Below are 16,006 nucleotides of genomic sequence, written 5' to 3' on the forward strand. Positions count from 1 at the left end.
TGTAGTCTAACTCTGGCTTTTCATTAATACAGAATGATAAAGCACCTTCGGGAAGAAGGAAAGTTTTGGGGACATTCTCCACATGGAGAATAGCGGACTGGGGCAAAAATTGAGCTAGAAGAGAAATAAAAGGTTAAGAGCAGGGAAAGAAATCACCGCTGCCCTCCAGTTTAGGTGATAGTATGCTCTACTTAAAGCCTCCCTTATGTTTTATGGTAACATCCTTGTCTTGTTCCCATCAGGACAAGTACCTGCACCACTCTCCTGGGGTCTCTCTTGTGAGGGAATTCTTAATTTAAAAAAATCCGCTTGCCCTAACCCAAGATGACAGATTATAAACTAAACATAGGCACTGGTGGGTAATCCCATCCCATCCCGTCCCATCCCATCCCATCCCATCCCATCCCATCCCATCCCATCCCATCCCATCCCATCCCAGTACAGGCTGCTGTGACATCTCCTGGACTCCTGACTTAGCACTAGTTTTCTTTATAGTGTGTATCACCTGCTCTTATAGGACTGGATGAGCCAAAAGGAATCTCAGGAAAAATCCACAGTATGAATTTTGAGATGAGCACTAGAGAACTGTGGGGTAGGAGCTACCTCAGTTTTCAAGGGCTAAGAATTTTATACAGTGTATAAAAAGTTCATCTTTAAAATATCATCAAGCATCAGAAGAATTACCAGGAGTCACAAAGGATCAGACATCAGTATGGTTATTGAGATTAAATGAAGACTTATTTGGGTCTTCCAGACAGATTAAGCATTGCAACATATGACTGCCAGAAGTGGCACCTTTATAGCATTGGCATCTTCAGAATAGACTTAATTTTCCCCCTGGGAAGTTTCTTGGGCTTCTTAAATTTCAGCGTATGTCACTGAGGCTGATAGTCTGTTCTGAACAGCTCTGACTGTTTGCTTACATGCTGTCCTTCTTGTTGAACCTTGGTCTTGTATTCAGAGTATAACAACTGTCTTTGCTAACCAGGCATAAAAACGCTTGCCACATGTTTGCAGCATGTGACTTTTAGTGCTCCAAGACCTCAGGTAATAAATACAGAATAGAATTGAAGCCAAATGTGGTATGAAGACATGGCAAATCCTAATACACTTCACTTATTTATCTATGCCTAACCTATGATTAACAGTTTGGATGGTTTGCAAACCAGAGTTCAGTTTTGGATTAAATCTATGTGTTAGAAGAAAGATCCCACTAATCTGGTTATGGTTCCTACCCAGGCAGTTTCTGGTACAGTCAAATACACTGGGTTGTGGGTCCAATTTGCATATGGAAAATCTCTAAATGGATCAGTGCATTGCATGCTTGTGGTCCTATTTCTACAGGGAGATTAAGCAAGCTATTCTGGGAGAGGAGTTTTCCATGTGGACTCAGCAATTGCGGTGAAGAAAAGTGACGTATAAACAAACTCTAGAACCTGAATAAAATTACTTTTTTGAATAAGCGGAGAGATACAAATAACTGCCCAGTGTAGGAGGCAGGGAGTAGCACACTGTGGCTGTGCGGTAAGTTGAGCTGTATCAGCCTCCCCTTCGCACAGGACTGCACTTGGGCTTGTGTCCTTAACTGCAACAGTAAAGCTCAGATTCTAAACATACAGAAATCAAGACATTGGTATATGGATCCCCAAGGATGGGTCACGGTTATTTTGTGCTGCATAATGTGTTAGCTTGTACACCTTAATATGAACAGGCACAGTTGTGTAATGATTGCTGCTGTCAACCAATACATTTGGATCGCCTTCCCTTAACCTATTAGAAAGCTGACCTGTACCATTCCATTAACATTGTTTGTCCCCCATCCAACCTTTTCATTAGAAGAATGAAGGACAAAACTATATGCCCTTAAAAAGGTATTCTTGTGTATTTGAAATGTGCTCAGTTGTGATCATTTATACAGCACTAACACCCAGAGTCTCAGAGTTTGGAGTGCATTGGAGAAAGTGTTAAAAAAGCATGGGGCCTGGAGAGAGCCCAATTTGGCATGTGGAGAATGGAGGGTAGGTTGTACATCCAAATGGAGACTTTTGGGCTTGTTATGCCTTGTAGTTTCAGAAATAAAAGTAGATTTCTCTCACTGCTCCCGGCCATTCACCCCACGCATGAAATAGCATCTGATTCCTCATCTCCATGGGAGTTTGGGAGAGAAGGACAATCGATTCGCAGGCTGTGTGGAAAGGCTGAAGTAATATGGGAGATTGTAAATGGGTGGCCCAGACAGGGACATGCATGGAACTATCTGCAATTTCAGCCATTCCTTACAGTTGCACAGGGAAACCCAGAAGGTGGAAGTCATCCATACTGTGCAGTACAAACCACTGAAATACTAGCAGTGAAGTACCTTGGCTCAGGTCATGCTCAGAATTCATTTTCTCTAATCCATATTTCTTCTTCATAGAGCCTAGTCCAAGACAAGAGAACCACTTTAAAGAGGAGCCAGTTTTGAGTTACAGGAAAGCAAAGACATGTGTTTGACTGAAAGCACCATTTGCTCCTGTAAAACTCCAGGCTGGAAAGACTGCTTTGAAAAAGTGCAGTGTCTCTCCAGAAATAGCTCTGGAGTGTCTAGCTGATGGATATTGGGGTTTCCTACAGCACCCACTGTGAGCTTAGCGCCCATCCTCCTGAACACACACTGGTGCGCGCTAGCACACAGGCATAGCAAATGGATAACTCACCTTTGCTAGGTGGATGTGTGTCCAGCTGAAACTTGTCATGGGGGGGCCCAGCTCCTCTGCATGGTGGGAAACCTGCTTTAGCAGGGTTTAATGCATCACAACTTCAGGAATAATAAACCTTCACAAGCAACACAAAAGTGTTTAATTCCTAACGGACAGGCGTAGTTGAGTCATTTTTGGCCAGGGGCAATTGGGGGCTTAATGCTGTGTATGTAGCAATCTGGGCAATCTGAGAGAGAGGAGTTGAAGGGTAATTGCTCAATTTTCTGTCCATGTCAACAGGGGAAATGAGCAGCAGTGACTGAGCTCTGTATGGCAGGGAAACTGCATGAGATGGAAGATGTGAGACTGTCAGTGGAATTTTAAAAGTGCTATCTGAAGAGCACTGCTTCCTTTTCTGTAGCCGCCAAGAGCTTCTCCCAAGTGCAGACTATTCTTTGTCATGAGGTGGGAGGGAAGACAGAACAACCAAATTCACATTGAAGGGCTTTCCCCTCCCTTTGCTCCTTTGTCCAGCAGGGCAGTAGAGTCTCTGCTTCGACTTTGCTTGGGGTATTTCATTTGGCTTTACTCTGCTTGTGTGTCTCTTTCTGGCATGCAGCTACAAAGGGCTGTTCCTGTTGGGATGAGAAATGCTGGCATTCCCTCCCCGCCTCCATCAGGAAACTGCTTTGTCCTTTTGGCTAAAAGTTTCTTTGTTGTTCCTTTCTTGTCCACCAGTTCTGCACTGATGAGTTGCACCCCCCCAGATGCCTGTCTCCTCACTACACTGCCCTTGAATTTTTCTCCTCAGCACTCTACAGGGGCTTGTTAGCTAAGGTTGTCATCTCTCTCCCAGCTATCCTTCCCCCATAGACTATTGCCCCATCTTCAGAAGTCCCTTCCCCCCTTCTCTCTGTTACCCTTGGGATGCACAGCTCCTAGGACAGGGCTTTTCTTGGAGGATTGGGATGTGATGTGTGATTCTCTGTCTGCAGGAACAATGGTTTGTAATTGTAAAGCAGATAGTGTGTGTGAATGAGACAGCTGATTGAAATGAAAGCCTGGCTATGCTACACAGACAATCCAAACCTGACCTGCAGGTGAGGAAAGCTGCCAGGAGGCAGTCACTAGATCTGTGCCCTTAAGGCAAAATGCCTTCCTGCCTGCTGGGAAGCCTCCTCAATGAAGCAGAGCTGAGGATTAGACCTCTCTATACAATGTCAAACCTCTAGAAGGACTTCTTACTCTTCTGGCGTGTGCCAGCAGCTCCTTTGCATTTGAACAGAATGGGAGTCCAGGCTCTGTGCACAACAGAGGAGGAAGCGGGCATATGCCATGGTCCCCACACCTTCTGGGGAGTGATGTCTGTCTGTCAGGTGGGAGACAGCCCTCACAGGATATCCGGCACCTGGAATTCACAGCCATAAAATATCAAACACCTCTTGAGCTGCATGCAAATATGCACCAATGATGAAATGGCTCCCAACAGAGCTGAGAATAGAGCGCAGTGTGGGTTAGTGTTGGCTCTATCATTGCTGATAAAGTTTGTCAGTTGCTTCCCTGGTGAGATGCTATTTTCACAGAACACACCAAGTGCTGGTGGATTCCAGGGGCCGTGAGCTGCAAGGACAGCTGCATTGGCTGAGCATGAGGATAAGATAGGGAGGAATTTGCAGGAACAGTCAGGGATATGGCCAGTGGGTACTTCATAGGTGCAGGAGGCAGTGGTGGAGTGGTTTGGGGAGAGCTAAATGGACGAAAAGTTCTGAGCATCAGTGAAATGGCGATGGAGTGAAAAACATGGTGTTTTGGAAGTGGTGTGAATGGGCTGAAGAGAGGGTCCTGGGGCAGAGAGTGACAGTGACTGCTGAGTTTCTGGGATTCTGCACTGTGACTTTGTGTGTGGCTCTGTCAGCACACTGCAGTCCTCCTCTTGGCTGCTCCCCTAACACGCTACCTTGAGGCTCTGCACAAGGTCAGTGAAGGGCAGACACAGCACAGCCTCATGGTTTCCACTGAGCTGTTGTTGGTCTAGGCCAGTTTGAACTCCTCCAGTGACTGGTGGCATTGTGATCTAGAGCCTCTGGTGTTCAAGGAAAGCTCCCTCCTGACAGCGACAGTGGGGAGGGGGGAGCAGAGAATATGTCCCAAGGGATATGTCTGAAGTCCTATTTGAAGCAGCAGACCACTGGCCAAGGGGCAGTGGGCAGCTTAATTGCAAGGGAACACATGCAGCTTGTTGGGGGCTGAAAATGATGGTCTGGCTAAGCATCTTCCATCACTGAATTCTGTGATACGGTAGATACACAGTCATATTGGGTCTGTGATTCGTGAGTCCATAAGTGTAGTTGACGGACTAGGTTTACCTAAAATACCCTTTAAGAAAAAGCTCTTGAAAGATGATTACAGAATTGAGACACCATCATTTAAAACTGCCTGAGGCAAACTCCTTTGAAAATTGCAGCAGTGGAGGGACAGAGAGAGAACCGCGTACCCCTTGATTGTAGTGTTGTTCCCTCAGGACCCGTCCCCCCTCCCCCTCAGTTTCTCATCTGATATGAGAGAGAGCAGCAGTAAGATTCCTCATCTGTCTTATGAAAATCCGATTCTGAGTGGCTCTGATCAAACCCGGCTGGCTGTCAGCAGCGGTGGCCTTATGTGGAGGGAGGGAGGCTTCTGAGGAGTTGCTGGATGTGGAAGTGTCATGGGTGCTGCCGATCAAAGAGGCATTTTTTAATAAATATATATAAGAAAAAATAAAAAACCTAAGGATTTAGCATAAAAGAAATGTAGTTTGTCTTGTTTTTCCAGTGTAACATGAAGAGGATGAAATAGAATCAGACACGCCTGCTCCTGAACATACTTCCACAGGAGCATCCTGAGAAGCTGCTTTCCCTGCCACAGTAATGCTCTAATGCAAAATCACTCATCTCCAGCATTGTTGAGGAGGGTTTTGTGTTTCTGAGTTCACCAGACCCTCCCTGGGCACCTCATGCCTTCTCATCTGCTGCCCCACCACCTTCTGAGTATGTTTCAGCAGGGGAATACTGCAAAGGAACAGGGAACAGCCTTTGAAAAGAGGAAAACAGATGTTACTGAAAAGGAGGGCAGGCATAGTGCTCTGTCAGGGGGCTGTTGGTAAGGCTAGGAGGTGTGTAACCAGTCTAAATGCTGATAACCTCAGAAATATGGTGGACTCCAGGTACTCCAGTCTCTCCTGTCTTTTGCTGCTGGTGAACAAACCTATGCATTAAGAGATTCCTCATCTTTAAAGCCATGAGTGTCTGCTCCTACTTCTTGCACAAAGCAAGCCATGGATTACTGCCTGTTGAAGCCCTGCACTGAGCCCAGCAACTCATCTGACAGGGCTGTTCTGTGCCCTGTCTCTCTTCACACTTCTCAGTGGTTGAAACTTGGCAGAGGCTTTGTGTCAGTAGCAGCCTGATATGCCTGATGCCTAAATATGCCTGATGCCTGTCCCCAGCAAGCTCTCAGGTGAGGAAGAAGCCATGCCACGCCAAGCAGCCTGTGAAAGCACAACACTATCGAAGCAAGTAGAGTGTCTCATGGACTACCTGACCTCCCAGCCAGTCATCCGTCTAGCTGACGGTATCATCAGAGCTTGGTGGTTGAAGAAAAAGTTATTTTGTCTGATGCAAGGCAAATGCATAATCTTTTAAGGCAAGGCTGGGGGGTCAGTGCTGAATCTGCTGCATGTTCTCCCCTAGATCCTGTGAATCCTCTGGCACCTGCTTACTGGGTGACCTTTCCCATCAGCTTGGCCAGGTTGTGCTGTTACCATTCTCTTCTCAAAAGGGTGCTTTGGAACATGGGACACTCAGGTTATCTTCTGCTCGTCTCAGCTTTTAAGGCAGTGCCCTATAGCTGTGTTACTGCCTGCTTTTCACTCTACTGTTTTCATCTCCCTGCTCATGGATCAGGCAGGTATGCTGTTCCGTATTGGCCTACTGGCAGGGCAATTTCAGTCAGGGAAAGGCATCCCTATGAAATTAATGTCCAAGCATCCAAAGAAGTATTCTTTATCCTCTCCATTTGCCTGCTGGTCTCCTGAGAAAGCTTCCAAGAGGCTTCAAGCTTGTTTGTGTGTTCAGCAGAAGCTGTCTGTGTCCCTTGTTCCTTGTGTTTTTTTGAAGATTTTTTTTTTTGCCTGTTGCTTTCCACTTTTTTCTTGTCTTTTTTTTAATTCTCCATTTTTCCACTTAGAGAGAAAAATTATTTATTGCATTGAGATGCGCTAATTAAAGCCATTTTCTGGTATTTGGTTACTGAAGTGTTTGATGTCTCTCTGACAAGACCATGAAATGCACGGAGTGTCCACAGGGACAGAATTTGCTGAACACGGTGCTTTGTAAATGAGGGGACACAGTGTCGCAGCAGCTCATGAATATGAAACGCCCATGATGCTACCTCAGTGGACTTGGGAACACAGATGAATCCTGTCATGTGCTAAATGAGACCAATTTCTTTCACTTAACTTCATCTTCAATCAGACCTTCTTCCATTTGCCTGTTTAAAATTCCCTAAACGTGATGCAGAAGGTAACAGCATTCAGTAAAACAAAGTTTTGCAGCAGCAGAGATATTGTAATTATTTCAGTTTTACAATTTATGAGCAAGCAACTTAAACTAAAGTCAGTTTCATTCTTATGCCTGCTTAGTGGCAGGGGACTACCAGCTCCAGAAGCCACTACCCTCTTTGTGTTCTGTGGATATGGTGGTGTGTCAACAGGGACGTCAGCCCGGTCCCCACTGCAAGAGTGCACATTCTGAACTGGCCTTTGAAATGCTTACCCAGTTGGGGGAAGCAAATCGGACTGTGTGAGATGGAGTAATTTTTTTGGGGTGTTGGCTCAGGAGACTCTCAAAGCTGCTCAGGGAGAAAGTGGGAACCACACTGCTGACTAACTGCAGGCCTGACCTGGGACATAGTTTCTAGATCCAGCTCTGCCACTGATTTATTGCCTGACCTTGAACAGATTCTGTCTGTCCCCACTTACGTGCTGTCTTGTATCTAACAGATAACTTAGTTCTCTGGGGCTAGGACCAGATCTTACTGTGAGCTTGCAGGATTTTAAGTGACCCAGCCTGCAGGTGTTGCTACTAAACCAAAAATCAGCTCTGCTGGGGAAGGGAAGTGCAACTCACCAACTTGCAGGAGCAACTGGGTATTAGGGTGGTGCAGGTTCTTCCACCTCCTGCTTGTTGCTTTCTGTGGTTGTCTTCCTCAGCTGTCAGTAAGTTATTTGGTAAGAGGTAAAAGTGATGGTTACTGCATGTACTTTAATATGAACACAAAAAGCCCTCCTTTTTTCATGACTTAAAAAGATACTATTCCTTGCTTATTGTTTGGCTATCTGCATGTAGCATGGGTCACCCTCAGTCTTCCCCCTCCATCTTTTCCTCCTACCATCCTCACACTTCTGCCTTATGCTATTGGTGTCTTGCCATAACTTAGCCATGAAGCTCTTTTTTTGTAAGGCCTAGCTCAGTCCAGCTATTATAGTAAAAATACTTTCTTATATGCTGGGACTTAGATGTTCTGAGACAATCAGTTTGGTGCAGTATAATATATGTCCCTTGTTAGCCAACATTTGGTACTGGTGTCTCGTACCCCACCATAACTTCTCCATGGATACGCTCATTTTGGTTTCATTCTTTGTTCACTCTTGTTCACCATCATCTGGGAGATGGAGGGGAGTTTGCACTGGTCATCTAGCATTTGGTGCTCACTCAGTTTTTCACATCTCTACTGTGAGCAGTTTCTAAAGCCAGTATCTTGTTTCTTTATGGGCTCAGAAATCCGTAGGGAAAGGCTTTGTGTTACCCTGTTCCCAGTCATTTTGAGCCATAAAGAGAAGCCTCATCCATTCCTCTTTAAGGTCGCTGCATTCACTGAGTTTTTATTTCCCCACCTCCCATCTTCTGTTGCATACACTCATTTCTTCTGCTTGTAAAACACTACCTGATGTGTGTGTCTACCTATTCTCCCCTCCCTTCAGCTAAAATGAAAGCAGGATACTCAGGAGGAGAGTGAGTGTCATTTTTAGGAGCACCCACTCTGGGAATGTTGTCTACCATATGAAACAGAGATTCAGAGGAGTTCTGCCTGGGGAGGCTGGTTGAGGGAGGTGGCATAGATAACAGTACCTTGCAGCATGGTGTTCAGAGGCCAGCTGGGAGACCAAGGTTGGTAAGGTGGTTTGTACTCAATTTGTTCCCCTTTTTAGTACTTTTTACCAGTAACTCAACCTTTATTTTAATGTTTCTTACTATTAGTATCATATCAGTTTGTTCTGATTTCAAAGTCTGCAGGAAAGTGGGAGAAGAACAGCTGAAGCTGTAAGATTTTCATGTTGTTTCTGAGATTTGCCTACTGATTAAAATCAGTTGATATTAAAGACTGTGGAAGCTGCTCTCTCCTCCAAAATGCAGCTCCCCCCTCCAAAAAAAACCCCTAGACTGCAGAGAATCACTTTTTGTTTCCAAGGTTTTGAAGTTATCCCTTCTTCTCAGCTGCAAAACATTTTCTTTTTGTAACACACAGGCCATTTGTTCACTTCATTGCAGCGACCTGGTGTTCGTGAAGGTGTTTCCTTTTGCACAGAGGCAGCTTCCTAGCATGTAGGTACATCGTGCAGTCATTTCTAAAGTTTACCTACCTGGGCACTGAATTCAGGCATGAGAGCCTGGACAGTAAAGTATGTGTCAAGATTCTGCACCAAAACCACAGGCTTATCAGTGTGATGGAAAATGATCTGTAACCCTCGCACTGAGCAGGAGGGAAAAAAAGTGGGTCACAGAATGAAGTACACTGAGTGTGGGTTTATAGTGTAACCTTGTTGGAAAAAGCTGTATGAGTGCTGCAGTGTGAGACTGGGAGGACGTGGTCCTGTGAACATTTCTGTCTGTACTAATGTTATATGTAAGTAACCTCACTGTAGCTAATGGGGGTATTGAAAGTAAAGCATATGCCTACACTCTTGCAGCCCATGTGCTTCCCTCTGCAGCTGACATAGTGCCATGACTTGGCTGCGTTACCAGAGCTTACTGGAAAAAAAGATACGAGTCCTAAGAAGAGCAACAAAAACAATTAAGGAGCTGGAGACTGAGTGAGGGGGAAGGTTGGGTCCTTGGTGATAATGTGAGAACTGAGACACTTTGCAAACTGTACAGAGAGAGAAGGGAGAGGGATTCTAGAGAGGTGGCACCATGGAAATTGGCAGAGGGAAGAGGAAATTACAAGTAACAAGTGAAATAAAGACCCAGATATTTCAGGGCTGATTTGCCACTGATAGTAGTTAGCCTGGGGAGCTGATATTTTCTTACAATTTGCGACATTTTTGTTCTGTTTCCTGTCAGTCTCTGACAGTCCTAAAGGGCATTGCTTCTGCCTAGAAATGGACAAAATCATCTGCAGTTTGCAGTAAGAACAAGCATGTGCTGGCCTTTGTTGGAGGGGCTGGCAGGAGCCCCCAGAGCATTTCCAGCTCTTCTGTCTGAAATATTTTCAAAGTGCCTATAAAATATTGGAGCCTTGAATTTCTTTTGGAAAGAATTTCTATGTGATTGACTGGATTTTGCTAATACAGAGTAGAGGTAGCGCTCTGCAAGGGGTTTGGGAATGTCTCCATGGAATTAAATGGCAATGAGAGAAAACCAGCACTGGCAAATCCAGGACTCTTTAGGAACCTGCAAAATGCAAGAGGCATGACTGATCTGGACCTTAAGTTCACAGTTTTCTGTAGTGCAAAAAGAGATCAACAAAAGGAAAAGGGAACCAGGAACAGGAGACCCCAAAAATAGCTGCCAAAAGGAGCACTAAGAAACTCCCTTCTGCTGCAGGGAATGCTGCTCCGTGGGCAAGGGCAGCTCTGTTCCCAGGTAGTTACTCATTTAGTTGTGTTTGCTGAGCAACATTCACAGTCTCCTGCTGAAAAGGGTAAATTAGCTCAGGAGAGATTAGACTGTTTCTCATTCCCATGCTCATTTGTATGGACCTAACAGGGCAGCTCTGCACAGTGCTTCATTCCTCCCCTTGGATCAGTCCCACCAGTCTGTTCCCTCCTTGGTATTTGTTGCTTATATACCGGGACTTTCTCCCACATTACCACTGAGCAGGTTTTACCAGCTGTCTCCACAGGTCAGTGTGTCTGTCCATGGAAATGCTTTTGTCCCGTAATTGCATTTTGGTACAAGTTTTACCAAGAGCTGGGAGCCCCTGCAGGAAAGAGCCAGCAGGATAGCAGCTTCTTCTGTGTATTGTCCCTACAAGCAGAGGAGGAACAGATCTGCCCCAAATGCCTGGCAACGCACTGGTGATGCATTTCTTGCATATGCCTCCTCCGTCTAAGGGACAGCCTGGGGGCCTGTTGCTGCAGTTTCCCTTTAAATGTCTTTGGGAAGTTTGCTGTAGTTGGAGAGCTGCTCTGCAGGCACCTGCCCCTTGGGCGGCTGGGGAGCTAGAAGGCACAGCTCTGCTGAGGCCAGCCAAGCTGTCACTGCCTTTCACTGTGGCCAGGCTCTCGCAGCAGCCCCTGTCCCGCTCAGCCTTCCGCCAGGCAGCCAATTAGCAAGAAATCCCACTGTGTGGCCAGCTCCAAACGGCCACTGCGCCAAGGCCGGGGCTGACCCGTGTCCTGCCGCAGCTGGGCAAGGGCGGCCGCCTGCCCCGCCGGCCTGCGAGCCGGGGGGATGCGCAGTGGACGTTCAGCGGGAGAGAGCAGCTGAGAGCCTGCGAAGCTCTGACAGGCAACTAGGCAAGCGGCTTTTCAGAAAGACCCTGCCCGGAGCCCTGAGCGCCACAGGTGGGAACGTCTCTCCAGCTCCTGAATATTCATCTTGGTTTGGGCTGCAAAACAGGGCAAAGCCAGGCCCAGCCACCTGCTGCCATCCAGCAGTAGCGTGGCCATGCTGCTGACAGAGCCGGGAGCAGCCTTCTTGCTCCAGCATCTGCACACTGTGCGAGTGAAACCTCTTCCCACAGCCAAACCACCAGCTTCTCCACAGTCTGAGGGCTCAGGGTCTCTGGAGAGCCTTTGTGGCCTTGAATCTTTAAAGGAGCTCTGTGCTGGTGTACTCTGTCCTTGCTTTGTGCCTCCAGTTACCTCTTCTCTCTCCGTTTTTGCGCTCTCAGTCTCCAACTGTTTACAGGACTTCATCAAATCAAAATGCATGCAATGCTTTCAGAGCCTTGCTCTTTTAGCAGGATTCAGTGTGCACCCAGTTCTTCCTCCTCTCCTCCATTCTTTTTTCTCTAGCGTCCCTTTTTAGGTGGAGTAGCCGTAGTCCTTGTGCTGGGAATACCCAGTGACCCAGACATCAGCCATTCCAGGGTCATGCTAGAAATCACAAAAAGGTTTATGACATTACAACTAGGTGCATCTTCCCTAGTCTTTGTATCTGCTAGACACCAGCGCTTCCTTCCTCAGCTATCAGGAAAGGTCACAGGCCTCTGCACAGTCTGAGACCCAGCCAGCAGCTCCTTCAGCATGTAGTTTTACATGGCTTCTCTCAGTTCTGCCCCACATTTCATTTCTAACAGAGTCTAGGTGACTGGTGGCTGAGCTGAGCAAATGAGAACACATCTCATAAGAAGCAAATTCTTGCCAGTCTTAGGATGACGGCAAGTAGGCAGCAGGGTTTAGTGCAGCCAGCTTCTTTCAGCTTCAGGGTTGTGTTCAAATGCATGTTGCATGGCTATGGAGTCCTAGCCAGACCAAATCTGCTCCTCTTGCAAGATTTCTTTTGACCCCAAGCTTCAAAGCTTTATTGCCTTGTTTTAATATTAAACAATATATTTTTAATCACTGCTAAATAACTCTCTCGTGTTTTCCTCTACTAAGAAACAGGCTGTTTCATATCTGTGAAGCAAGGGAACCTTTGTCTCTAGCGAGAGGAGAGCATAACACTCCCCACTTACAGCTGCTGCTTTCTCTTGTTGCAGACATTCCCGTGATCCCTGACTTGGAGGAAGTCCAGGAGGAAGATCTGGCCATGCAAATGGCAGCTCCCCCCAGGTAAGCGCACTGCCAGGTGTTCTTGAGGCTGTCATCAGCAGTGCGAAATGGCTGGTGAAATTAAACTCCATCTTATCTCATGCTCTCTGGACATCAGTGGCAGTGCCATTCAGCAGGATTCGATGCTGTGTATTGTGGCAGTGGGGATCCAAGCTGAACAGTGCAAATTTCTTGTTTCCTGTTACACAGAGAAAGCAATTACTGCATAGTCTTTCTATATATACAAAAACTACATTAGAGTAGCATGTTTGATGTTGCAAAATCAAACTCTCAAAAGTTAAGAATTGCTTGATTTAAGGTTGCCTGTATAACCTCAGATGCCTCCAGTACACATTATTATCACACCCACTTTGATTATGCGCGGTCATAGGCTGCTTTGCCCTCCACAGGATATCCTTCTTACTCAAGTGCCTAGTTAATTTGCAAAGTACAATCCTGTTGTTTGAAGGTGTTATCAGAATAGTCTTGGGGTTAGCTCAAGGGAGACCAACAAGTTTTAAAAAATGAAAATTTTGGGGCTTTTATCTTAAATGTATCAGTAAAGTCTTGTCTCCCCTGTTGGGCCTATTGCCAAGATCACAGACTGGAATTTCTACTGACCCTTATTTGAGGGGTGGGATATCTTACTCCTGACCACAGATGCCTCGCTCACAACTATGGAGTAGGTATTGTAATTAAATAGCTGTTAAAAAAAATGAATGACACTTTATAGTAGAAAATTTAAAATTACTTTGTCTCTCACCAGAGTTCATGTCTTTGTTTTCTCTCTTTTTTTAATAATCCCATCTGTTCCTCCTGTATCCATAGTCTCCCTGCAATAGAAAGGAGAAGTAATTTTTATGGACAAACACAAACAGAAGTTAAAATAATATAGGTCTTTTCTATAGTATTGCATCACCTGTGAAGGGAAGCATGGCACAACAGTGTATTACTCCCCTACCCCGTCTTTCTCTTTGGAGGCTACATCTTAAGAAATTGTATTTGATAGCTGTGACTCAGCTCAGACATGGAAATCACAAGGTCCCTACTGTTCTGTAGCTTGTATGTTGGGGCTCTCAGAGCCTGCTGGGGCTGTCCCAATGTTCACTACGTTCCCGTTTTCTTTCTGGCCCTTGCAGCTAGTCTGTGGATCTTCTCTCTGGCATGCTGGCTTCTCTGAGGGAGTCTGTGGTCACTCCACATCCCATTTTTATGCATGTGTACAGCCTGGCATGCAGATTTGTCAATGACTCTTCAGTTACCAAATGAGATTTGCTTCTGTCTGGGGACACCCATCTCAAGAGTCCACATGCGTCATGTGGACACTTGAGATGAGTGTCACCAGGTTCCTGTTCATGCCACCCTTCTCCTCAGATGTGCTTCCACACTTACTCAGGCTTGTTCTTTGACCGTTTCTGGTTGCAGTGTGCAGGTGAACCGAGTGCTGACCTACCACGACCTGGACAAAGATCTTATGAAATATGCTGCCTTTCAGACTCTGGTAAGTGGGTGTTGCTATGGAGTGACTGATGTGACTTCCTCTCCTTCCAGGCTCCCATCATCCTCCACAGTAATGCTCAGCTGCATAAAATACACAGCCCTATCATCCAAACAACTTCCAGTCTGCTTTCAAGTCTGTTCCTCTCTGCAGTGTGGCTTTCATGCTTGTTTGTGTCTGTAAATAGTGTGGGTACAGTATCTGCTGCTCAGATGAGGCTCCTGCTGTTGTTGTGGACAAAGTATATGTCCCTTATGAGGCAAATGTTGTGTCTGTCTCTAGCAAGATCTATCTGGTGAAATGATGGTGTCCACTTTCTCACTGTCTGTAAGACTGTGACTGTGTGTGTTCATAGGATGGAGAGGTTGACCTGAAGCTTCTCACCAAAGTTTTGGCTCCAGAGCATGAACTACGAGAGGTGAGTCTTTCTTTCATGGGAACACCAACAAGGCAAAAGCTTCTTATGTGTCTCAGACTACATGTGGAAAGTAAGCCTTTGTTGGTGGGGTGGAGGAGAGAGATGAGGAGGAGCCTGTGAAGAGGACCTTGTCCAAGAGAATGAAGGTCTGATTTCTGCAGCAGATTATTTCTAAAGATATATAGGGCTTTCTCTGTATGAGATTATGGCATCACTATGATTGGTCTCCTTCAGTATGAAAGAGCTAGTAAGGAAAACGTGAAGGGCCTAGCACTGTCACAGATCCCTGCAGAAACAGTGCTCTGTGTATTGTCTTTTGGTAGCCACCATGAGCTCTAGGTAGTTCTGCAGGGCAGTACAGAGGGACAAAGGTAGAAAGCATGCGGGGTTTGGGCAGTGATGTGTTGAAGCAGGACAGAACAACCTCAGTACAACTAGAGGGGGCAAGAGGTCAGGACTTCCAACAAAGGACTTCTGCAGCTCAAGAATTGCAGATGCTTCAGCAGAAGTGCAGAAGGGTGGAAGATTTTTGTGGCTCCTCTTTACACCCTGCCTGGGAGTATCTAAGATTAACAAGTATCAAAAAATCTATGCTTTATGGAATTTTGGTACATGAATAATTCTGTCAAAATCTTTAAATTGTAGCATGGCTTCACATTTTATTCTGGCTAGGATTCCTGTTCTAGCCAACGGAATCTGGGACTTCCCTGGCAGGGGCAGCTGCCATTTAGTTTGTCTCTTTGCTGTTCATCTTGAATATTTGGCATCATTCAGAGACCTTTGGGTGTCACCAGTAACATTTCAGCATGTTTGTCTTTTTACTTTTGGTAGGATGATGTCAGCTGGGATTGGGACCATCTCTTCACAGAGGTGTCCTCAGAACTAGTGACTGAGTGGGACCTGGGACAGTCTGAGAGAGAGGACCACCTCAGTCTGTCCTAGAGCACTGGCTCACCAGACATCTCATACATGCATCCATTGTAAATATTTTAGCACTTTTAATTTTCTATTCACTTGTTTGTATTTGAGAATTTATTTCAGACATGAAAATAAATAGGACCTTGCTTCATAGGAAAACCGGCTCGGGAGAAGTGTTGGGTATTTTGTAATAAAGATCTTTGTTCTCAAAAGAGATTAAGAATTCTAAACACAATAAAATATTTACTTATGAACAGTCACTTCCACCTCACTAGCATCTTTAGAGATAACTGCAACAGTCGATCTTTCCTCTACCAAAATGCAGCCTCTCTGGGGTGGACGATCTTACAATGGAGTGTGGTTTTCACTGGTGGCTTAAGGTGGTAGGATTTGTTTGCCTAGGACATCAAGATTACCATTTTCCTTACAACAGATGCCACAAGTTGTCAGGATACCCATTTTACAGTTCATCCAGCAGC

At 45.7% G+C, this 16,006-nt stretch overlaps 1 protein-coding gene across 1 annotated transcript in view; it reads left to right on the top strand.

Moving 5' to 3' along the window:
* Positions 1–15,551, top strand: part of IFT43 (intraflagellar transport 43) — a 45,208-nt gene extending 29,657 nt beyond the window's left edge. The window contains exons 7-10 of the mRNA XM_075713046.1: positions 12,642–12,714; positions 14,119–14,194; positions 14,547–14,609; positions 15,441–15,551. Coding sequence (XP_075569161.1) covers positions 12,642–12,714; positions 14,119–14,194; positions 14,547–14,609; positions 15,441–15,551 — 323 coding nt within the window. The remainder of the gene's footprint in view (positions 1–12,641; positions 12,715–14,118; positions 14,195–14,546; positions 14,610–15,440) is intronic.
* The last annotated feature ends 455 nt before the right edge of the window (positions 15,552–16,006 follow it).

Source organism: Pelecanus crispus, chromosome 6 (genome assembly GCF_030463565.1).
Source record: "Pelecanus crispus isolate bPelCri1 chromosome 6, bPelCri1.pri, whole genome shotgun sequence".
NCBI lineage: Eukaryota > Metazoa > Chordata > Aves > Pelecaniformes > Pelecanidae > Pelecanus > Pelecanus crispus.